This window comes from Odontesthes bonariensis, chromosome 15 (assembly GCF_027942865.1).
Source record: "Odontesthes bonariensis isolate fOdoBon6 chromosome 15, fOdoBon6.hap1, whole genome shotgun sequence".
Lineage (NCBI taxonomy): Eukaryota > Metazoa > Chordata > Actinopteri > Atheriniformes > Atherinopsidae > Odontesthes > Odontesthes bonariensis.
This window is the reverse complement of record NC_134520.1, coordinates 21,988,080-22,011,267: the sequence shown is the minus strand read 5'-3', so window position 1 is coordinate 22,011,267 and position 23,188 is coordinate 21,988,080. Positions and strand designations below refer to the sequence as shown.

The following is a 23,188-nucleotide window of genomic DNA, read 5'->3' as shown; positions in this document are numbered from 1 at the left end:
AGCTTCGGCAATATAAGGCACTTGTGGTTAAGTCTTGTTGCTGCTGTAAAAACAGAAGCAAGTCAGGTGTGTAAGTGACACGAGACCAAACCAAACTGCAGTTTTGTGGCTCAGCAGTTTGTTGTTTTTACGTGCAATGAGTGTTTCCTGTCTCCTGAGATAGATCAGATAGACGGTGACATTCTGCAAAGAAACATAGAAATTGTCTCGATGCCTGTGTGTGGTGTACAAAGGATGCAGGCCTGTATTATTTTAATCCCTTCACTTCTCAGCCATATCAAATTAGCTGTGATTAAAACTTACATAAATGTTTAATTCATCTTTCACGTTCATCTTTGAGTTTTTGACTGTCTTAAGGTGTCTGTGCTTTTCTGTCTTGAAACAAAGCCTGAGGACGTATTTCAACACTCTGTATCACCAAACCAAAAACACACGCTGAGCCGAATCAACATCTCTCTCATTTCCATATAAGAAACAAACACTGCATACATTTTCATTTAGGTTAAAAATAATCCTCTTTTGTTAACAGCCTCAATGCCACTTTTTAGCATATGCATGCCTTTCTAAACACTCCCCCTCCCTGCATTGAATCTGCCTCTAAAAGAAGACCAGCCACACACCCACACACCCTCCCAGCAGAACACAACAGAGAAGCACAAATGCATGGAGGACAAATGAGGGTCTTCCTCTGCTACGAAGGGTTCTTTGAGCATTTTGATGTCTCCCCAGATCAGACTGTTGGCGCTTTGAAGCAGATGGCAAAGGTAACATGAGTGAAAGTTGTCACTTAAGACCTCGACTGTTAATTGACAAATGCCTTTTGATCACAATTTTGATGACTTGGATGCACAACAGGGACAAAAGATAAATGGATTTATTACTAATTTGGCATAATGTTGTTTGTTAAGGTAATATATACATTGTGATTATCCATTGAAGCAGGAATGATCCGTGTTTAACTCTGGCACAAGACTGTTTACCTCATATGTCTTGAAAGATTAAAACCATTTTGATTGAGCTATAACGTCGACCACAAAGGACTTTGTTTCTTGGACACTTCGCTGTCATGATTTTCTGCTCTCTTCTTTTCGACAGGATATTTTTCTTGTGCAACTCTCAAGTGATGGGTACATCCGACAGTACCTGGAACTGAACTACGGTGGTGCAGCACTGCAGGACGACTGGGTTCTACGCGACCTAGGCATCACGAGCAGAAGCACCATCCACTGCTCAGTAAAGGTATTCAAATGTCCAAAGGGTTTAGAGATTTGGAGCTGCATTGAAACCACAGACTTACTGTCCGCTTGTGATGCAGTGTGAGAAACCAGGTACATCTTTCTGATAAGACGGACCAATCACGTTAGCATTCCTTTTCTTGTTATGCTTTAGCAGCATAGTGTTGCCACTGAATTAGCAGATTTCCACCGTGAAGAAAATGTGAAAATTAGAACACTTTTAAGGGATGAAGTTTGTATCCAAGTGATACAACAATTTATGAGCTCTGCAATTAAAAAAATTAACAAACTATTGTTGGATTTCAAGTAGACAAGACAGCACAGACACTTTACCAGTGCCTAACAGTGTTATTTTCTTTTTCTACTTCAGCTATCCCCGCATATCTATGCACTGGCCTCGATCACTTTGTTGTGATACTTTGCATCTTCAACTCATGTTAAATTCACATTTTCCCAACTTAAATTAGTCTTCCTTCGTCCTAGGTGTATATACTAGAAAACAGAAGTATTGGTCATCAGTCCTGTTGCACACAGAGAGGAACTATATTCGAAATTAAAATCGCTGTCAGCAAACCCATCAAAGGAAATTAATGACCGAATAGTTATATTTGACTCCAGTTTAAGTTTTACAGCCCATATTTGAAATAGAGCAAAGAAGTAGACCTGAAAAACATTGCAGAGACACTGAAACATGCTTTTATCACTTGCAGAATTGATTACAGTAATGCTCTTCTTTCTTGGGTTTCTAAAAGGAACATTGATCCATTACAGCTACTGCAAAACTCAGCTGCTCGTCTCCTGACAAGGACCAGAAAGAGACCAGAATTTCTGCTTCCTGTGTGTCAAGGCACCTTAAAAATGTACGACTCGTTAGATGTTTTTACATTTGATAAGATAAAAGATTTAAAACTGGTTTTGATGTAAGATTTAAAAAAAACGTCTTTATACTTTAAAACTTTTCATTTGACCATTCGCATTATAGTGAAATGAAACTTATTTCTCCCAAACACTGCAGATACACGTGGAAAGAAAGGAAAAGAAAAGAATGAATGTTCCATAAAATCTATAAAAATGTGGCTTTTGACAAACTTATTCTACAGTGTCAGCTTAAGGCAGAAGTTTGGTTTTCAGGTTAATGCACCCCAGTTGGAAGTCGTATTCTTTTAACGAGACATAGCATTGCTTCTCCGATATTTGTTGCACCTTTGTCATATTAACTGCACTGTTGTTGTTCTTTTCTAATTACTTTTCAGAGTGAAACGAGACCTGTGATGCATGTGTTCAATGCTGTGACAGGGGAAACCTTGCCAATCATAGGAAATCAGTGTCTGCTTCATACATCTGTGGCCAAACTGAAAACCATAGTATCTGAGCAAAGCGGCCTTCCAGTCAGCGCATTTAGACTCAGCACACCTGCTGGTGTTCAACTTTATGACTGCAACTGGCTGAATGACTATGGCATTGAAATGGGTATAACTGGTTTTCTTTCTGTGCTGTTCTTGTTATTTTTGCCTCACAGTAAATGCTGCACACCTAATTATTCAAGACTCTGTGAGTAATTTTATAATAAATGTAATTATTTATCTTCATGGCCACAAATGACAAGTCGTAATTTCTGAAACTCTTTTTATTTGCAACAGATGTGTGTTAACTTCACTGAAAACCTGCCCTCACCGTCTAATCTCGCTGATCCACTAACTGAACAGAAAGATTTGAGGATTGTATCAAACATAGTTTGCTGAGGTCTTTGACGACATGAATGAAAGACTTTGTACTTTATATATAAAACAGATCAATTATAACTGCAGGCAATACTCTCTGCTTGGAAACATGGGATGGGTGGGTGGAGTTCCTTCAGGGTTGCGTCCGAGGCAACAGACTGACCGTCCAGAGTAACCTATCAGTGGAGAAACCAATAATAAGGTCAGAAATTCATATAAATAATAGTTTGACACTTGTTCACACAAAATATTCTTATTCTGCTCATGAACTTTTTTCATTGTTGTTCAAGGTTTCAGTTACAGGTGGCGCTGTATGTCGCTGCTTCTTCAGGCCACTTGGACCTGGCCAGCTGGCTGCTGAAAATGGGGGTACCCGCTGAGGAACCGGTGGGAGTTCATCCATACCGGCAGTGGTGCCAACAGAGCGACCACAAGGATGCCAACAAGTGTCCCATCCACGTGGCTGCAGAGAACAGCCAGCTCCTCATCCTCAAACTCTTTGTCACTAAGAACCTTAATAACTTGGTGTGTCGGAACCCCGCAGGTTGTGACCCTTTGAAAATTGCCATTAAGCATGGCCACAGAGAATGTGCACGCTACTTAGCCAACAAGCTGTGCTCAGTAGTATCTGTGCTCGATGCGTCTCTGCCAATGCGTATCTATCTCCAGATAAAACACTGGGTGAGTTTAGGGAAAAAGAGAGCATCCTCCGGTTGGCGCCATTACACCAGTGAAGCATTGAAAGCTAAGCTGGGGAACAAACTTCTGGTAGATGGCTTCAATCAACCGGGGTCGCTTTCCAAATCCAGGAAATTTGAGACCAAATCAAGATGTGGTTTGAAGGCGAAAGCTTTGCCGCCTTTACCACCCATCAGCAACTTAAGTTTGATTTCACATCTTTCCTTCAAAAGGCCAACACAACCATTACCAAGCCTGCAGTCTGAGAAAGGGATGCAGAAAAAGCCTTGTATGAGGAACAGAGAGGGTGGCATGGTGGATAAAATGAGAGGTGGCAACAGCCGCCTTTGCAATGGGAGGTTTGCAGTCCCACTATCTACCAGAGAAAATGTTTCCAGGCGATTCATTAGCACGTCAGTGAAATCTCTGCATGTTCCGAACGCATCTCAGAAATCTTCTCAGCATTGTGGCCAGACACTGAGAGGGAACGCTGCATACTGCCTGACGATAGCCAGGTTTGTACACTTTGAATAAATGTTCACATGCAAGATAAAAACGATTTCCTAAAGGTTTTCATTAGTTTATTCTTATCTGAAGTTCAATACAATCCATTGTATATGTCTATTTGTAAAATCTCCTTGTTATTAGTTGTTGCTATGAATTCAATCCCTTGCGGATGTGTTTAGTCTTTTGTAGCTTAATAAGTTGGCAAAGATTCAAACAGATGTGACTTAAACAGACATTTTTGATGTTGTTGAAGTTTGATTTCAATCTTTTTATTTTTATTTTGGTGTAGTACCTTCACAGAGAAATCGTGGTTGAAGCAGCTGAATATAGCACGGACTCTGGTCAGGAAGCATGCGCACTCGTGGCTCAATGCTTGTGGATCTGGATGCTGTTCATATCTGCCACCCATCAGTCCTGCTACCGTTGATCTCACAAACTGCCTTAAACACTGTGGACGACAAAGATCTCTGTCAACTAAGGAGTGCGTCCCAGACTTACTGCATTACGTGAATATTTAACCTCTCTGTCTTCGTGTGCTCAGTTAAATCTCTGCCAGACATGAACATTTGAGAAAAATCATAGATGTGGATGTTTTGTATGATAAAGTTGAAAATTGAATAGTTTAGTAAAAGCAATTTTGTGTAAGACACAAGTCCAAGTAAGGACTGGCCTTGTAGATGAAATCACTTATTCTTTAATAAAATTCAAAGCATAAAACAAATATACTGTATCGTCTCTACTAACTACGTGTCTATTGTAAAGCTAGACACATTCAACATGAAAACACTTCTAATAAAGGATTAAACAGTGAAAAGAGTACCGGACAGTAAATTCAATGATACATTTTCATTTCTGAAAGGTGAGATTCTATATATACAAGACTAGGCTGAGGTTACTGTACAATTGACCAGGCATAACAATATAAAATATTTATAATGATATAATACGATTGTTATAAAAGCTGCTTTAAGTTTTTATGCACCTATTTTGTGGAAACAGCTCCCAAAATACTGCAGATCTGCTCAAAGTTTTGCACCTTTTGAATCACATCTTAAAATTGATATCTTTGCTGTTGCAATAGGTTAATTTCTCATTATACTGTGCTGTTTTTTTTAAAAATTTTTATCTTGTCTTATTTCATTTTGTTGTTTTATTATACTGCAATGGACTGGCGACCAGTCCAGGGTGTACCCTGAATTTCGCTGAATGGCAGCTGGGACAGACTCCACCTCGAAGACCATATTTGGAAATAAATAGGCATGGAAAATAGATGGATGGGTGCTTTTTTTATATGCCTTTTATCGTCTTTTTTGTTTATTGCATCTTCTTTTCTTCTTTTATCAAATGCCTTACCTGTGTTATATCTTTATATCTGCTTTGTCATGTTTTTTTTATCATGTTTAAAGTTAAGCACTTTGAATTACTTTTTTTTTGAAGATTTGTTATGTTAGTGTTATGTTTCGATTGAATTAATTGCTTTGAATTGATTGGATTGCACTTAAAGAACAAGCATAAATACATTTTTAAAATAAGCTTTTTAAGATACACGTCATATATGTTTATATTATCCTGAAAGTCAACGAATTTCCGAGCAAGTGACAGAAACGAAAACGCGTTTCAAATTCTCGCGATGTTTTGACCCCAGCTTACCCACAGCATTGGTAACGCTGTTGCCCCGTTTCTCCACTCGTCAGTGAGCAACCGGAGAGTTGACATGCAAAAATCACCTGTGCTTGCAGTAGCCTGTGCAGTCTTCTCCTGACTTTATGCAATAATATTGAGTTATGAGGGCGTGCGTGTTTAAATCAGAAACTATCTCTTGGAAGTTAACTGCATAAATCACGGAATCAAAGAATTGCTTGAGCAAAAATAGTTAGAAGCCAGCCGGGTCTGACCGTCAGCGTGTGCGGGAATGGCAGCTCCCCGACCGATAAAAGGCATCTTAAAAAACAAGAACAGCGGCACAAACGTTAAATCTTTGCCTGAAGACGTACCAGCGGAGAACACTGAAGACGCCCTGGGACTATCGGAAGATGACCAAGGGTAAGATTTTTCTCTTCAGACGTGCTGAGGCTGAGGGTGGTACCCTGTAAAGACAGCTAACGATAGCTAAACACTTGTTAGCCTTCCTTGGCTGAAATCTCTTTGGCGGCTAATGTTAGCCAGCAGTGTCTGCCGTCTGTAGTAGAACTTTCTGGGTCCGTCTCATAAATGCGAAGAGGTTTTACCACCCTCACATATTCTGCCGAGTACATTTAGCCAAGACGTAATGTTTACCTCAGTAAACATTTTGTTGGGCTAGCTTGTTTGTTAGCTCACGATATCAGACACGCCAGATGATGTGATTGCGACGGTTGTTCATCAATACTTATGCTAGTTGGAAGTATTTAACCATACATAACTTTTCCTGTTCATTGGCAGAATAAAGTTGTAGTTAAAGAAGCCGGGTGACGATTATAATGACAATGTCGACCGTAACATTTTCTTTGGTTTGAGCAAACATGCCTCCTCGTATGTTGTTGTTTTTAAATTCGCACTTAGTGTTTAGTCACTACCTCATCATTTAATTTACAGACACTTGTTAGACACTCGCTTCATGGTATTTTACTAAGTCGAATTTCCATCACATTTGGTTACATAAATGCTTCCAGATTAACTGCTGACATTACATTACATTACATTTCGTAATATTAATGTGTGCTGTAGGTTACGTTTGAGCGATCGATTATTCATTTATGATCCATATAAAAACATAATTAAGCTTGCCCACACTGTGTAAAACTGTTAAAAATGTCTGACACTGTGCCTTTGACAGACACTGAGTCACAGATCTATCACTGGGCAGATAAAGCAGATCTGGATTTCCCTCCATTTCTCTTTACACTGTGTCAAATCAAATGAGACCACTACAAAAACAACAATTCACCCACATCTTCTTAATGTCCAATTCTATCATCTCATAAGACAACACTTGAATATTAGTTATCATTTTAACCTCTGATCCTTGAACACATCCAGTGTGCCCCTTAGTCCAGCCGCATATTAAACTTTATGTCGGGGCCATCTCACATTTTTTGGCTTAGCTTCCATCCTGATATTGGCACGGATTATGGCTCATGTAACCACACGCAGTAGTGAATACTGGACTAAAATATCAAGTATGTTCGATGTCACAAGGGTTATTTCAGATTAGACCAGAAAGAGCATTGCGAGGCAGACAAACTGGAGTGGTGCAACAGTCTTGATAGTTTAGTATGGAGCTAAATCGTAAATCGCATTTGTGAATATTGAAACTGATTTAGCTCCATAGTTTAGGGAACATCAGTTTTGTCCATAATGGTATGCACAGTGTGTAAACTGGGTTTGGTAGAGCTAAATCAGCTTTTTGTTGCTAAATGGGTGCTCTGCCTTGAAGTTGATGCGGCAGGAGTTGGAGATTGGTGTCTCTCTGGCTTTCCCTTCTCATATTCATTGGTATCACGGACACTTGCAGTGTTACAGTAAGATGTCGTTCTCCAAATGATCCGACCCCAGGAAACAGGATTAGTATGCAATTGCCAACATAGACGGATTGTTATAATTGCAGAGGTGTTATTTATTCATGAAAAAAAAACCATACATTATATGACTGATTCCAGTTGGTTCCACAATAAAAAGTATTCTACACTGGATCTCCCAGTTAATCCTAAATTAGGCCATTTAAATAGAGATTTGCAGATGTGGGGAGGCTTTTTTTTTTTAATTTTTTTTTTTAAAGCATTAAGGGAGGAAAACTACTTTTTGTGACTTTATAGAATTCTGAAAAATGTTGTGGGATATTTTTACCTACGTATGTCAACTTCGAGCCAAACTGAAATCTCTGAGTAATCTCTGCGTGAAAATCTGAAGCAACAGCAGGTGCGGGTCTTGCTGTTTCAAGGTTAATGCACAGGTCTTCCAAATCCATCTGGTGTTCTGGGCATGTTTGTTTCGAAGCAGAGCACATCTGCCGGTCTGTTTTTAAAGGAAAATATCACAATCGGAACCAACACATTGTTTTCCAAGAGGTGGCTTAAAGCATGGTGAATTGGTTCAGCCTAAAATGAAATACACAAAGATATGTGAGCTTGTCTGCAGTGGACTTTATTTAACACCACCCACCTGCCAAATGCTGCTAAGTCTTTGGTGCTAGCTGGAAGTTCGGCTGACTGTTGGGCTCAGCAGTTATCCATTTTGAGCTTTTAATCCCTTTAAAATCTGTTTAACACAAATTAGGAATAACTATAGAATTATACAAATGTGGTAATTTGAATCATCGACATGCATGCTGGCGCACATGTTGTGAAAACGACAGGTTTTACCTGATGCATGTCTTAGCAGCTACTTTGGAACGGATCACCAGCAATTCTTATTATCAGTGGCACTCCTTATTTATACCATGCCAGCATGTCCGGTCAATAGGAGCAGTCCTCAGGGCTGTTGCAAGAGAAATTAGGCCTTTTGTTTTTTTGTCTCACAAAAATAGTTTCTCTAGTGTGTCGAGGACAAAAGAGATATTTTTCTGTCAGGTGTGAGTTCAAAGCACAAATAACAAGACTGAATGAGAAGCAGACACCACTTTATAATATTCTTTTCATAATTTATATTTTTAATCATTGTTGCTTGAATTAAGCCCTCTGGTGACAGAATGCAGCTGATAATCGACACTCATAGTATGGTGTATCTTCTCGATGACACCTTTGATTATTTACAGTCTGCATACCTGAGGATTTGCACAGTTAAATTATTTGTTTTACTCGCAAAAGGGAAAAAATCTGCAAGTTTGATTCCCACGGTTGCTTTAGGCTGCAGTGCTCAGACTCAGCTTGACAGCAGCCCAAACATCTTTCTGCTTTTGTCTGCTTCAGCTGAACAGAAACAAATCAAATCGCCCTCTTAGGTCATTCTTAGGACTACCCCGAGGATATCCTGAGCTAGCTCTACAAAAAACCAGAAACCATTTAGTTGTCCACCTCTATGTTTACACAATTCAGCTTTTTTTTTTTTTTGTCAGAACCTGGAGTTTTGAAGAAGTCACTGCTCTGGATGTTGGAAGAATAAAAAACGGTCTCCATCTGTTCCAGAAAATACGGCAGAAATTCCCGCAAATGCTCAAATGTACGTGCCGGGCCTGTTGGTGGCGACGACTTCTACGTTAACGGCACATCAGAATACAAAGAGAAGAACACTGTGCTGATGCCTGGTGAACCGTAACAGTAGTTCATGCAATGGGGAGAATGGAAAGACAAATGTGTTTCACTTGTGTGGACAGACAATGAAGTAGAGCTGTTGCCCATAACTATATCAGGTGATGGAAAAAAAAACAAAAGAAAAACTGCTCTACGGGCATCGTTGTTATCGTTCCCGATGTATGCTCGATACACAAAGCAGTGCAGGAAGAAAACTGAGACTCCCAGAACCTCTCTTTACAGTGTACACATTTATACATTGCTCATGCACCTACGTGTTCAATTTGTTTACTTGGAGCTCCATTTAAGTTTCCCTCGGTACTGTAGGGCAAAGCTAGGCTTTGGACACTTTCTTTGACCCATTTGACACCATCAACCTCCCCCCTTTCAATCAGCCACTTTTATTTAGTGAACAGTGATGTATGAGCCTAACACCTGGTCATGTATAATTCACGAATGCTTCCATGAAACTCAATCTCCCCTCACTGGTCCCGCAAGCCTCACCCTGACTGTGTGACGGACGGTTTGACTGACAGGCAGCGAATCTCTGACATTTCATAATCTGGACAGAAAAACACAGTTAGTTTACTCTTCCCTACGCAGGTCAGATGATCAACATTTTCTTTTTTTTTTAATTAGGAAAAAGACATAGTCAGAATTAGTAAGTATCCGAAAAACTCTTTGCTTCAAAGATGAGGCACAGGCTTTGGGACATTGTGACATACAGGAGTTCTTGTGTGAACATCCATCTTCATTTTTTCTTGTATTTTGACATGGAGATGTGTTATAAATTAGTTCAGTATAACTGCCTATGAATGCAACTTAATTTGATTGGAATGAAGCATTTGACCAATGATCATTAATTTTAAGTTTTAAGATTCAGTTCAGACACTGAATTTTTGCTTATTTCTCGGTATACCAATAAAGATCCTGCAGATATCTGTCCGAGTGTTGGATTTTTACGATTGCCGGTGGATTCGGTGTGCACGTACTCGCACACCATTTCTCAAACTATGTGTAATCTTTGGCTGTGCTCTCGGAGGTCACCCGAGGGAGCGGCGATTCGTACTTTTGTCGAGTTTCTATCGAAAATGCAAGACGCAGACGGGGAGTGTCAAAACAATGAAGCCAATTTTATTTAGTTTCATGATCTCTCGTCAAGTGAGCTGTTAAGAAGTTATTCTGGTAGAGTTCTTAAACTGATGGTGTGAGCCTGACGGCATGTATAGAGGCCGCAGAAGTGCTACAGTATATAGCCATAGCAAGTCACAGCGACCATGCACGTGTACCACAGCTGACACGAGAAGCATCACGGTATATATGTTGGCATAAATCTGTGTTAAACTTCATTTAAGCAGTCGGAGTTGACGGTATTACATTTCTTTCATGCAAATATTTATAAACTAAACGAATTAACATTTGTTTAGTTAAACGTTTGATTAAATCTCTGTGAGTCGACCAAACTGCGAGGTGGGAGGCACACGTGTGGACTTGATGATGTGGCCGATGATGATGATGCTGGCACCAGTTTTCTTTGGCTGTGTATGTTTTGTGCATCCCGATGAGCACCTCTCTGCCTGCTGCCGTTCCCGTTGGCGGGTTAGGTCTCGTGGGCAGAGCACAGAGCTGGACTCTTCCTCACCGTCCATTGACTATGCTACCTGATAGCACAGCTCAGCTCTCAGCGATGACTCACTCTGTTTAATGAGTTTTCCTGAAGCATTATGTCGCCAGCTGTTGACCACCCCGGAGAGGCAGTCATCGTCACGTAAGAGAGCTCTATTTTTAGTGTTGACTACTGGTTGGTGCTGTTGTTTGAGTATTTATTTATTTTTTTCCTGACGTTGCATAGGCAGGTGCTTCATCATTGTGTTGCTTTGAGTGATTTAAAGTGGCCTCAGCTGTTTGGGAATAGAGCATCATCAGCATCTGGTTCGTATTGTGTAACCGCAGCAAAGCACAAGAGTTCGCACCTCGCGTTCTGCGCAAAGACTTCCAGAGGTTACCTCGGAAAAAGGTTTTTCGGGTCTTTTGCTTGAGAAGAAGCCGTGATGGTTTCAGGAGTTTTGATACATCAACAAAAATTAGGATGATTGTCCATGCCAGTTAAAACAACTTTTGACTTATGCTGCCAATAGAGAAGACGAGCAACTCATAGTGCTGATTTCTGTGAGCTCACCTTCATTTTTTATCCTGTTTATTGTAGTAGTGACGTTGGCACGTTATAAAATCTATAACATCCATGTGATCTTGTACCGTCATGATAAAGAAATCTTTGTTTTCCTCTGTTTGAAACTTTCCCGAGCAGCTGGCTACAGTACAGACAGCTGCTGTAACAAACAGTGTTTATCAGTTCATTAAAATGATAGCTCTTTGTAAGGTTTTAAATGCTCATGCGTGTTTTAGAGAGGGAGGGGGGGTGCTCTTTGGGCTTGTAGCAGCAGGCGGCTGTTTTAGCAATTCTCTCGTCTCTCGCTGCTTTCCTGTCTCCCGTGGCATCCGACCTTTTCCGTGAGCGGGGTCAGGGAGGATGTGCCGTGACTTGGCCGAGGAGGTTTCAGAGGGCAGACGTGGTTTACAGCTGGCTTCACAGCTGTTCGCTTCGAGTAAAGAAGTAGAAAAGGCTTTTCCAGTGAAAAGGCCACAGGCTTACAATGAAAGAAAGACGGATATTCAGATGTAGAGACTGAGATTTAAAAAAGTGATGCAACAGATTTCACATTAGATAAGAACAGATAATTAATTGTAAGTCTTTGAGTTGAAACAAATGGCTCTAGTTTCCTCTCCAGAACCACTGCGGCAGGTGTTCTGTTTCACATTTTACGATTTAAATTGTGTCTTTGTATCGGTTCATTTCCCCGTGAGGATTTGAAAAGTTAAGAAGGATTAGTGTAATTCTCACCCAAAACCCCCGGTAGAGCATTTTTGAGGTGAAAACCTTGTTCGTCAGATGTGACTGGGTCCATGTTGAGGATTAGAGTCAGATGTGTAAAAGGAAAGTTGAGCAAATTTCAGCTCTTGGAAAAAAAGCAATTGTTTCACTCTGACCTTATTCACGCTCAGCTGATCGGCCTCAACACTCACACAAATCTCTCTTTCATCCACGATGCATTCAGTTGTCACTGAAACAGATGGAGTGTTATATCTCAGGAGTCGTCATATTTGTGCTCATGACATTTCAGGTCTTTTGTCCGTGCATTCCCAAAAATAATGCAGTCTGAGTGAAAACTGGGACGCGTTCAGTCCCAGATTATATCTGGTTGCTCTTCTCCCGGGAGGAATCTGTCTGCTGTGCGGCGGATTGTTAGCTACGTTGTGGTCCACTTTGAGCGACTGTCCAGACAACCTTCATTTTCTACTCAACGTTTTTTGTCGTTGATCTCTTTGCAGCAAGAAATCCCAGAAATGGGATGAGATGAACATCCTAGCAACGTACCATCCAGCTGACAAAGATTATGGCCTGATGAAGATCGATGAACCCAACACACCTTACAACAGGTGAAAAGCTTTGCATGAACCATCACATGTGCACATTAAAACAGTTGTCCTAGTTATAGAAGTTTGTTATTCAGTAATTTATCAGTGTGCTGTTCATTCGTTAATTCGTAGTTTTAAAGATGAAACAATTTGAGAGCTTGTATTTGAAATCATAAGCTTCATGTTTAAAATCTTGTGAATGTAGTTGTGAAGCAGCTAAACGACTGAATCCCATCTGAGCTGAAAACAGTCGGCTCAGAACCCGTCTCATCACAGATGATTGTCTTGTGCTCCTCATGGCCTTCTTTCCTGTCCTCCTTTCACTCTCTCTCATTCCTCTCGTTCCTCTCCTCCCCACACACCCTCTTTTTAACTCGTCCGCACGGCTGTTTGCTTCTGCCACAGGATGGTTGGGGATGATGACGAGGGAGCTCTGAGTGACTCGGAAGGCCAAAGCGGACTTGCGGCCGATGACCTGGCATCAAAGTAAGGATTAAAAACACGAACGCATGGAAACGCATTAACACCAAATACACAGACGGAGAAAGGGCAAGCCAAGCAATTAAAGCACAGACGGCTGGGTTAGCCATTGAAAACAGTTCAGCTAGCTTTTCATCTATTTCTTTTTTTTTTTTTTTTTAAACAAGAAGAGCAACTGTAAATGTAACCCAGAAAAGGTAGAAGTCTGGGACTCTCAGATGTGCCTTACACAAGCCACACCCGATCTCTCTCTCACACACAAACACACACACACACACACACACACACACACACACACACACACACACACACACACACACACACACACACACACACACACACACACTAATGACCTTGTCCTCCAATGAACATGTGGCATAGCAACAACCTCCTTTCCTCTGCAGCTGCTGATGTCTTGCAGACACTCATTGGCCACTTTACCGCAGCATTACACAGATAAACTTTCTGAACAACACCTAAGTCACACTGCCAAAAGATGGCCAAACATTCCTTTATATACCTTTTACCAACATATACATGTTGGAATAATTGCCCCCTATTTCACTGTCTGGAACATACTGTATAATAATAACCTGCCCTCTCAAAGAGGCCATGTTAATATTTTCTGCATCATTGATGAAATCACTGTATATGTGTGTGTGTGTGTGTGTGTGTCAGCAGGTTGAATTGATTACAGTGAAACTTGCTTTAAACACACTTCTTAAAAAAACTCCTTCCCTGTCTGTGAAGTGAGTGAAACACACACAAATTATTTCCAACCATCTACATGATCAGATGTAAAGTTACTGTCTCGTGCTGTGGGTGGAGACATTTCTTTGTTTTCATGGAAACCACAGTAACTGCTGATCAATAAACAGTGGGTTCATGGCTGTTTAGAAAGTAGCTCTAAATCCAACTGGCTGTTGGTACTACAGAGATGGTTTCGAATACACTTTACATGTTTTTTTTGGACGTGCTTTTATTTGTGATCATTTGGAATTGTCACATGTGAGGGCATAAAATAGGAAGTTTGATTAACGTTACACTGACATGTGGACAGTGAACGAGGTCTATTTATTTGCCTGTTTTCCTTATTTGAGGAGCCCCACCTCAGAGTAAACTGAAGGGCGGCGGTAGCACATCTAAAGCAGCAGAGTGCCGGACATCTTTTCTTATTTCAGATCTTACAGACTGTCTGTATTAAAGGGTTTGTCTGCCACTCAAAGCCGTCATCGGGATGATAACAGGAGCTTGAAGTATTATTGCTGTTGGTCTTCGTGCTTGCTTAAGTGAACTGATGTTGGGATTGGACGAAGCAGTTCGAGTGTGTGTGTGTGTGTGTGTGTGTGTGTGTGTGTGTGTGTGTGTGTGTGTGTGTGTGTGTGTGTGTGTAACACAGAGGATAGTGATTAGCCTTTGGCTTGCAAGTCAATTAGCTGCCTTTGTTTGCATCTGTAGTGAGTGCCTTCCATTGTTTTACACCAAATCCTCCAGACAGAACTGTATAACAGCTGCTCTTTTCCTCTGTTCTTTTGTTATTCTGTTGTTCCAGCACCCACTCTTAACTCTCTCCTCTTTTCCATCCCTATTTAAACTTTTTAAACCGCGCTTTACTTGAAAACGACTTCCTCGTTCATTATTTGCCGTCTCCTTTTGACTTCTCTCTTCCATCCGTCTTTGCCTGTCTGATATCATTGGTGGCCTTTGAAACTGTAGGGAAACATATGGTCTTCTCTCTGGCTGAATCATGCCAGTCAGTTGGAGAATCAGTAAATGGCAGTTTCCCCGGGGCAGTTCCACATATTTACTACCATCCATTCAGCCATGACCCATTATTCCTTTTGGGTAGAGCAAAGAAAAAACACGCACATCCGTCTCAAAAAAAGGTTATGGGTGCAGGACTAGCAAAGTAACATGAAAACTGAAAATAAAGTCCGCACACCAATCTCCCGTTTCTCAATTTAATGTGACGTTTCGGGCAGCCTGCCCTTCCTCAGACATTGTTCCATTATTCCTTTTGTCCAACGCCGCTGAAGCTCTTAGTGTGTGCGAGAGATTGGGGGGGGATGAGTTTTTACACACAGCCTGCTTTTCCATGCTTCACCCTGCCTCCACCTAAGCAAAAACCACGCAATTAGCTGGCGAGGCTTTGTCAGGGATGCGTTCTAGATGGTGATGAACTCATTTATTGTTGACATCATTAAAACTCCTCACAAATGTCTTTAAGGCTGGTGGCAGCTGAGGGCTTAGAGCCTCGCTTCATGAAAGAAGAGGAGGAGGAGGAGGAGAGCAGCGAGGAGGAGGAAGAGGAGCTGACACCAGACGAACAAGGTAAACTTTCAGTGGAGTTTGTCATGTTTAAACCACCCGGTACCTTCATTCATTGAGTTTCAACGAAAATGTTTTGACGGTAGAATGATGTTGTTCTGCTGAATGAGAGATGTCTGCTGTGGATACTGATCCACAGCGGGTAGAGTTGTAGATCACTTTATCAAGGTGGACCCCACAGTTCACCTTCCTATTTATATCCACCATCTTAATATAAAGTGCCCTCTGCTGCCGTGAGGGTGACTCAGTGCTGAGTGCCACTCCACAGTGCAGCATTGAAAGGGATCGGTCCGAGAAAGGCTCAAGGCTTTTTTGTACTCATGACCTTTTTTCCCTGACATCCCTCCCAAGAACAACACACACGCATAGAGACAGTGTCGGCTTGTTTTGCCCAGTCCCAGACCTTGCTGCTCTCTGTGTGCTCTCGGGCCACAACACTTCTCTTTAGTTGTCTTTAGTCAGAGTTGTTTATATTCAGACTGCGCGGGTAAGAGCTAGTCGATATGTCCAGCTTCAGAGCTTCAGCAAATGTCGACTAATGGCACGTATCGGTTAAAGATGCTTGTTTTTCTTTTTTACATGTTTAGACTTTCATGGGATGAGTTCATAGCAAAAGAAATCTTCTGTATTGATGTGTGCCTTTCACAACCGTTTCAACCCTGACAGAAATCTACAGATTTGTGTGTTACTGAAGAATTTAAAAGCTGTGTGGGTTGAAAAGGCTTTAACTGTATCAGTTGTTACCTTTTATGTCTGATTGATTCGTTACAGTACATAGAAGAATCTCTCTTTTTATCATTATTGTCACTTTCACTGTGTGATGGACGATATTTTGCTCTTTCTTTGTACAGCCAGGGTTCTATTTTTCTGTCTTTGTCAAACGTATGTGTTGGAAACTTGTGTGTGTTGCTACTTAAATCAGCTCAAGTCCGGCCATAATTACGTTGCATCTCACCTGTCGCTGAGGTGTACACATCAAATGCAAAAAATTAGTCAGTCTCTCCCGCTTGAAGACACAAACATGGCCTTGAACAGGCTCTACACCAAACCAGCAACACAAATACCCAAATCTGAGTCAGGCAGCCCAAATATACGACCCTGGTGAATGTTCTCAACCCTCAATATGACACCTGGTGTAGGTGATTGATTTTAGTCCTTTCGTAAGCAGTGTGGTGTAGTTCAAACTAATCAGGGCGTTGTCATGGTGGCCAATAAAGCAATAAAGGAAAGCAGGGTGGAGGCTTTTGATCTTTCGGTCCGTCTTTAATGTCTGAACGAGGAGAGACCAAAGTTCACTTTGAGTTTTACAGAAGTCGTCAGCGTGCTGGTTTACAGCTGAGGTGTCCAACTGCACCACATTTGCAGTTTAACCTATTTTTAACGTAACTTACAGAAAACGAGAGACGCGTTTTTACGGTGCGTGCATGCTCAGCAGCTTGTGATTTAATGCGGATAAAAGATAAACGGCTGCTTTTATCGGTGAGGCTGTACCGGTCCAGATTTATAATTAACCGCCAGAGATTGCGCGCAGACCCGGTGGTTTTAGGTTGTTGAAGTCCTTTCGCATTTTCTTCTTTTGCAGCCAAAAAGAAGCATTTTCAGATGATGAGGAAGATGCACTACAATGAGGGCCTGAACATCAAGCTGGCTCGCCAGCTCATAGCCAGCGAGATAGAAGAGGACGAAGATGAAGACGAAGAGATGAGGGATGACACAGAGGACCTAAGGGAGACCACAGAGGAGACGGAGGAAATCAACGTTGACCCGCCACAGGAAGGTATGGCGAAGGAGACTGTGTGCACAACTGGATGGCAGTGGAAGAAGTTAGTTTGTGTGTTTTTTAAAAAAAACAAGAAGATGTTTGTGAAATGGAAAGACATAATGGCTTTGCTTATCATCGTTGTGGATTTCATTACATTCTGTTTGTGCCGCCCCATGACTCATACCCTCAAACATCTGTGTATCAGAGTGACAGCCCATTGGGATCAGGAGATCTTAACAACATTTTGTGTTATAAACATTTACTCTTCGTGAACACTGCACATACCCTCAGGGTCCAAAAGAAGTGAATAAATTAAATCTGCTGTAAAACTTATGACCAGCAGAGGGCCTCAAAATTTCACAAGATGACAAATTGTATAAATGTCCATTAGAAAATGACCTGACTTCTCAATTGATTTAGTACTTCAGTAAACATTCTCCTAATGAGTTTAACAAGCATGAGTAGAAGAGAAATAGAATAATGGTGTATGTACATGTCGAGCAGGTCTTTCCTCGACTTTCCTCGTATTTGATAATAAGAATTTGAAGCCAATCTAATTGTAAAAATCAAATCAAAATGGAGCGGGACTATTTCCGTGTTTGTCTAATCTCGTTGTGTGTCTGCTCTCCAGTTGATTCTCTGGACTCGTAGATGAGGGTCGTCTCCCACCTTCAGCCCCACCTGACAGCTCCAGATCCAGACAGACGGCGTCGCTGGGCTCTATGATCCAGCGCTGAGCCGTACAGCAAACACCACTTTACCACCCATGTAACACCTATCAACAGCCGACAACTTCCCGGTCACCTGTCTGTTTACTATTTCCTAGAACTGTGCAATATAATCTTCAAAAACAGCGGTTTTAATTCGAGGAGGGGGGGGGGGGGGGCTGTTGCTTGTCCCTCTTCCCTCTTCTTTTGCCAAGAATTTACTCGTCCCGCCTGTTCTGGACTGACATCGGACTGAAGAATACGAGATTCTGTTTGTAAAAGGAGGATCAAGATCTTTTGGAAAAAAATTTATAAAATAGGAAAAAAAATAAAAAATAAAAATTGGGATGACCAGCACACCCGTCTTGCCCAAATCAGCACATCGGCCCCTGGAAGAAGACAAAGGAAACTCCACGGCCTCACAAAAGGTATATCTGAGACGTGGAAACCTTTTTTTTCTTTATACCTGCTGCACCTCTCGCGGCTTTCTTTCTTTTCTTTCTTTGTGACCAATCACTCTGATGCATTCTCTTTCTACCAAAAGCTGTGATTTAAAAGCTGGTCACGGGGCGACCGGTTCGGCTGTTGGTGTTTTTATCTCCATTCACATCTTCTCAAACACTTAAGCAGCCCTTTTATAGTGCTGTTTCACAGAAAATAGGATATTTCCCTTCACATTGGCTTGTTATAATGAATATGTAATTACATCAAAGAATAAAAACGAGATGTGGGTTGTTTTTCATCATTCGAACAGGGAGGAGTTGCAGAAAAAAAGTTAGAGAACCCCTTCCTGTAGAGTGTCACCGGGACGCTCGCCTGTAAAATGGACGCACCGTCTCTCTGGAGGAGTAAAACACCACACAGCCAACCGTGCTTCAAATTTGCAAACATGTATACCTCATCGAACCCGATTCAAGGCCTTGTCCAAGTTAAATCTCTGAGCAAATTCGAGATGCGGTCTGTTTAAAAAATCAAAAATCAGTAGAATTGTTTTCCATATTTCCTCTTGCATGAGAGAAGGTTCCAGGACGAGCTGGTCGATGTTCAGTGTTCCCTGACCGGAGGAGTGAAGTAACTGTACTTTGGTATTTTAGTTTTTAGAGATAATCTGAGGGACAGTATTGAAGTGTTGCTGCTGCAGTTTATTTAGCACGTGCTACTGATAAACGGAACGGTGTCTAAAGCTTCTGTCTTTAACAAGTTACAGCTTTAAGTTTCTAATGTAATCTGACGAGTAAGTATTTGGCACTCGATGTGCGCTTTCTTGGATAATTTGTCTGTTTTGACTGCTCATCTTTGCCTGAATTTGTAAGTTATTCGGGGGGGAAGGTAAAATGACGAAGTCCTCTCACCCGACTTCACGCTACTCGAGTGTCTCGCACTAAAGGAGCTGGGGAACGTGATGGGAAGAAATATGGATGCTGCTGACTTGTGTTGAGGACGATGTCGAGGTTGAACCACTAAAGTTGACTGGAGGCGTGACCTTTTTTCTTTGTACTGTTTGGAGTGTCGGACATGTGTCACGAGAGTCGCTACAAAGGTGGCATGAAATGAAAGGCGAGCAGGAGACTTCAATAAGTCTCGTGTTGTTCTCTTTTTATTTTTGCTCTCACCTTTTAAACCCCCCCCCCCCGTGTGATCCGAAGTGTCGAGCTTTGTTATGTGGAAGCATAAAAGATCATAAAACCAACAGAATGACTTCTCACAATGCCCTTTGTACCCTGTAATTGGAAGGAAACCGAACTGCTGTCTGTTGTTTCGATACTGAATCTGCAAACCAACGGGAAAAGGGAGACCGATGAACTTTGATACGATTCTGAAGGTGGTGGTTACCTGTCGATTGTGCCTCTTAATGTATGTCTCCATGATACTTTTTTAAATCTTTTTGTGCACTTTCACCTCACGTCTTGCTTTTCGTTTCACATCCCTTCACCCTGTTAGTTTTCTGAGGATGACAGACTGTTAAGGAGCGCCGTGACTCTGCTACGTCTCAAAATAATGTGTCGCAGCCATTTCTTTTTTTTTTTCTTTTGCGTTGTCCTTGTTTTTATTTCCAATATGCATGTCCTTAATCATCAGATTGTGTGCACTGTTTCATTTTGTCTCCTATCATTAAACGAGTATTGTTATAAACTACGGTTCAGATTTTTTTTTTTCTTTGGAAAGTGAATGATGCAGAACATCTTTTCCCCGCTTGGTTTATTCTTTCCCACCAGCTCCCTTTTGTCTTTAATGTGAACGATTATCGAAGAGAAGTGAATCCAGAGAGTTTGATACCAAACGGCATTGAAAAGAACAACTTTTCATCCGGTTAATCCTCAAATAACTGGGCGTTGATGTGGGAAAAGTGCCTTGATTTTGATCTACTGTTCATGAATGAAAGTCTGTTATTGTGTTATAAGAGATTTAAATGTGCCTAGTGTTGCTTTATCCATCAAAAATGTTGAAAAGAAAACCACTTGAACTTTTTACTGACCAATCCTCATTTCAGCGCTGCATTACCACGTACCAAAAACTATTCTTTTTGCCCAAAAAACATACAATTTGTATTAATCTGCTGTGTCTGAAACGTCAGGAATTTCCCTGAACATAGCAAAAGCATTTAAATTGATCCTATCTTAAGAAAAAAGGGATAGAAATACAGCTTCTGGCATTCATTTGAGAGATTATAGTCCAGGAAGCAAGAAAATTAAATGTGCTGACACTATTTTGGTGAAATTGCTGTCAATTGTTTTGAGAAACTCTTAGTAATTTGATCTCTGCTGTACCACCAGGTGGCGCTGACGTACAACAGCTCCCATCCCTGCGGGATTTCTGCTAAATCTAATGGGATAAAAACTCGAGTCCTTGTCCCAGCAGATTATGTGTTTGGGTCTGATGTGTGTTCACAGCTGAGGACAAACGCATCAAACGGTGTCACTTTCGACCACACAACAACCTTTTAAGCGTAAATGGCAAATGTCTGGGTTTTCTTTTTGGGGGAAAACCGCAAACGTCTAATGTGATCGCTGTGTTACCGTTTTATTATAGTAGAGATACACGCACTGTATGAGGTGGTTATGAAAGTATGAAACTGGATGCTGGGTAAATCCTATGGATCAGGAAGCGCCTGTCAACTGACGCAAAGATCGTGTAGTCGGAGACAGACCTGTCACTCATGCCGTGGATGTCTTATTCACTGTAAAGTCTGAACTCTTCAATCTGATCTTTGACTTTGAGCCGGAAATTTCAGCATAATTACTTAATTAGCTTGGTGTTTTATTGCTTTTAAGAAATAGCAGTGAGTGACTAATAATAGAAAAACATTTTTTTTAAAATCATGTATTTTTTGTGCAACTTGACTCTTTTTACAATTCATGTCAGCACTTGTTAGAAAAAGTGTAAAGAGTTGTCACTTAAATCTCTGAGAAACAGTGGTAAACTATGAACAGATTGTAGGAGCCAACGGGGGCTCTGGTGACGGAGGCAAGACAGCTCGACAGAGCGACTAAAATTGTCACAAATATGCCTCCTTGTCATCTTTCCCAGTTTTTAGTCAGTTTTCAGTGTCTGGTTGGGTTAATTTTTTATTTATTTCACTTGCTCTGGGTCTCTTTCTGTTCAACTTCAATCTGCTTGTCATTGTCTTGAGTCATTTTAAGTATCTGTGTGCTTACTTAAGAGTTTGGCCCTTTTTTTTTTTATATATAAACACCAATGAGTCTTTCTACTTGTTTGAAGTCTTCCTTGAGATGTTTCTAGTTATTTCAAGTTTTTCTTCAGTTGTTTTGAGTCTCCTTGAAGCTTTTTTTTTTGTTGTTGTCACGTTATGTCCCTTTGCAGTCAGCCAATTTGAGTCTTATTGCTTTATTTTTATATTTGTCTTGAGACTTTATCTAGGCCCCCTGATCTACTTGGGCCCCCGATTGGGTGCAGAGTAGGCTAAATCTATGATTTTCACAAAAACACCCTTAATGATAAATTTTATTTAGTTCTTGAGGTTCAAGAAAAAGTGAAGAAAAAAAAGTTGCAAGTGGTAATTTTTTGTGTAGTCAGACGTCACATGCGCACGGGCCGACGAGCAGCCTCTCTTGCCTCATAGACGATCTTTGCGCGGAGCTGTTGGAGAAAAGCTGCTCTCCCGCTGACTGCTATGACCGAGCTGCCGGACGACACTTTCTGTTTTCAGCTCTGACCGCTGCGACTGAAACAGTTTTCGTGGCGCTCGTGGCCCTCACGCATTAAAAACCAAGCGTCGTTAATGATTGCAGTCCCGCGACTTTCTCAATCGCAGCTGCTGCCCTCTGAGGCTAGCTGGCTAACGGTGCGGTGACAGAGTGGAGCCAGCTGGTCGGACGGAGGAACGGGAACGTTAGCAAACAAGCTAATTAGCCAGAAACACTGAGCCCGGATTACTGGGCTTAATCACGGAGAGCGCAGGTCTGTGGGTACACTCGCTGCGGCAACGATGAAGATAACTGTGGATTTTGAGGAATGTCTGAAGGACTCTCCACGTTTCAGGTGAGTGGTGCAAACTAGGCTTTTGTATCGTAAAGAGATTTATTTACCAAAGTGGGGGAAGTATCCAGCTAGCTGCTTGCACACTGATCGGGACTATGCGGCCATCCGTTTGTTGCTCGCTACTTTTTCTATTTTTGTCTCTTAAGAAAGCTGGATCCAGCCGGGGAGTCTGCTGATGGGGCAAGGAAACCACAAGCAAACTCGCTGAGCACAAAGGTGGCTTAAAAAGAGCGGCTTTTTCTGTGTATGAATTATGCAAAGATCGGAAAATACATTAACTATGAAATGCAGGAAATCACAGGCTGTGCCAGCAGCCTTCACTGGGACCAAAGTGCACGGGGACTGCGTCCTTTATGACTCATTTATTTTATTGCCATGTAATGGTTTTAGTGACTGTCCACAATAATATGTCCGTTTTTAAATCAGCTGGGGAAGTAATGAGATAAAATGCCATCTAACCCGATTATTTACACGGTCAAGCATCTTACTTTTAAAGAGAAATGCACAGAGCCACAATATGAGTGCCACAATCACCATTTATCATAATAATAATAATTATTATTATTATTATGATTATTATCTCTTT

At 41.3% G+C, this 23,188-nt stretch overlaps 3 protein-coding genes across 6 annotated transcripts in view; all 3 read left to right on the top strand.

The window, feature by feature from the left end:
- Positions 1-674: 674 nt before the first annotated feature.
- On the top strand, positions 675-4,703 carry LOC142400900 (protein ANKUB1-like). The gene is made up of 6 exons (XM_075486156.1): positions 675-764; positions 1,096-1,239; positions 2,489-2,705; positions 3,044-3,158; positions 3,247-3,637; positions 4,683-4,703. The coding sequence occupies exons 1-6, from the start codon at positions 675-677 to the stop codon at positions 4,701-4,703; spliced, it is 978 nt and encodes a 325-aa protein (XP_075342271.1).
- A 1,124-nt stretch (positions 4,704-5,827) lies between these two features.
- Positions 5,828-20,235, top strand: ppp1r2 (protein phosphatase 1, regulatory (inhibitor) subunit 2). 2 transcript variants are annotated; one of them, XM_075485542.1, is made up of 6 exons: positions 5,828-6,184; positions 12,739-12,846; positions 13,231-13,311; positions 15,533-15,636; positions 17,216-17,410; positions 18,027-20,235. In XM_075485542.1, exons 1-6 carry the CDS (start codon positions 6,054-6,056, stop codon positions 18,044-18,046), a joined length of 639 nt encoding a protein of 212 aa, XP_075341657.1. In that variant the 5' UTR covers positions 5,828-6,053; the 3' UTR covers positions 18,047-20,235. The 2 variants fall into 2 exon arrangements, with proteins under 2 accessions (XP_075341657.1, XP_075341658.1); XM_075485543.1 differs by lacking the exon at positions 5,828-6,184 and adding an exon at positions 10,985-11,116.
- Positions 20,236-22,200: 1,965 nt separating this feature from the next.
- The window catches only part of LOC142400547 (arf-GAP with coiled-coil, ANK repeat and PH domain-containing protein 2-like), a 48,839-nt gene continuing 47,851 nt past the window's right edge, over positions 22,201-23,188 (top strand). For all 3 annotated transcript variants that reach the window (XM_075485528.1, XM_075485529.1, XM_075485527.1), the window contains exon 1: positions 22,201-22,602. In XM_075485528.1, coding sequence (XP_075341643.1) covers positions 22,550-22,602 — 53 coding nt within the window. In that variant the 5' untranslated portion in view covers positions 22,201-22,549. The remainder of the gene's footprint in view (positions 22,603-23,188) is intronic.

What these genes read in the sequence shown, in the direction of transcription:
- LOC142400900 (XM_075486156.1), top strand. Translation starts at nt 675, where the DNA reads ATGAGGGTCTTCCTCTGCTACGAAGGGTTCTTTGAGCATTTTGATGTC. An exon ending in CCATCCACTGCTCAGTAAAG is followed by an intron (nt 1,240 to 2,488) that starts GTATTCAAATGT and finishes ATTACTTTTCAG; the next exon opens with AGTGAAACGAGACCTGTGAT. An exon ending in TGACTATGGCATTGAAATGG is followed by an intron (nt 2,706 to 3,043) that starts GTATAACTGGTT and finishes TTATAACTGCAG; the next exon opens with GCAATACTCTCTGCTTGGAA.
- ppp1r2 (XM_075485542.1), top strand. Translation starts at nt 6,054, where the DNA reads ATGGCAGCTCCCCGACCGATAAAAGGCATCTTAAAAAACAAGAACAGC. An exon ending in GCTGACACCAGACGAACAAG is followed by an intron (nt 15,637 to 17,215) that starts GTAAACTTTCAG and finishes CTTCTTTTGCAG; the next exon opens with CCAAAAAGAAGCATTTTCAG. An exon ending in CGTTGACCCGCCACAGGAAG is followed by an intron (nt 17,411 to 18,026) that starts GTATGGCGAAGG and finishes TCTGCTCTCCAG; the next exon opens with TTGATTCTCTGGACTCGTAG.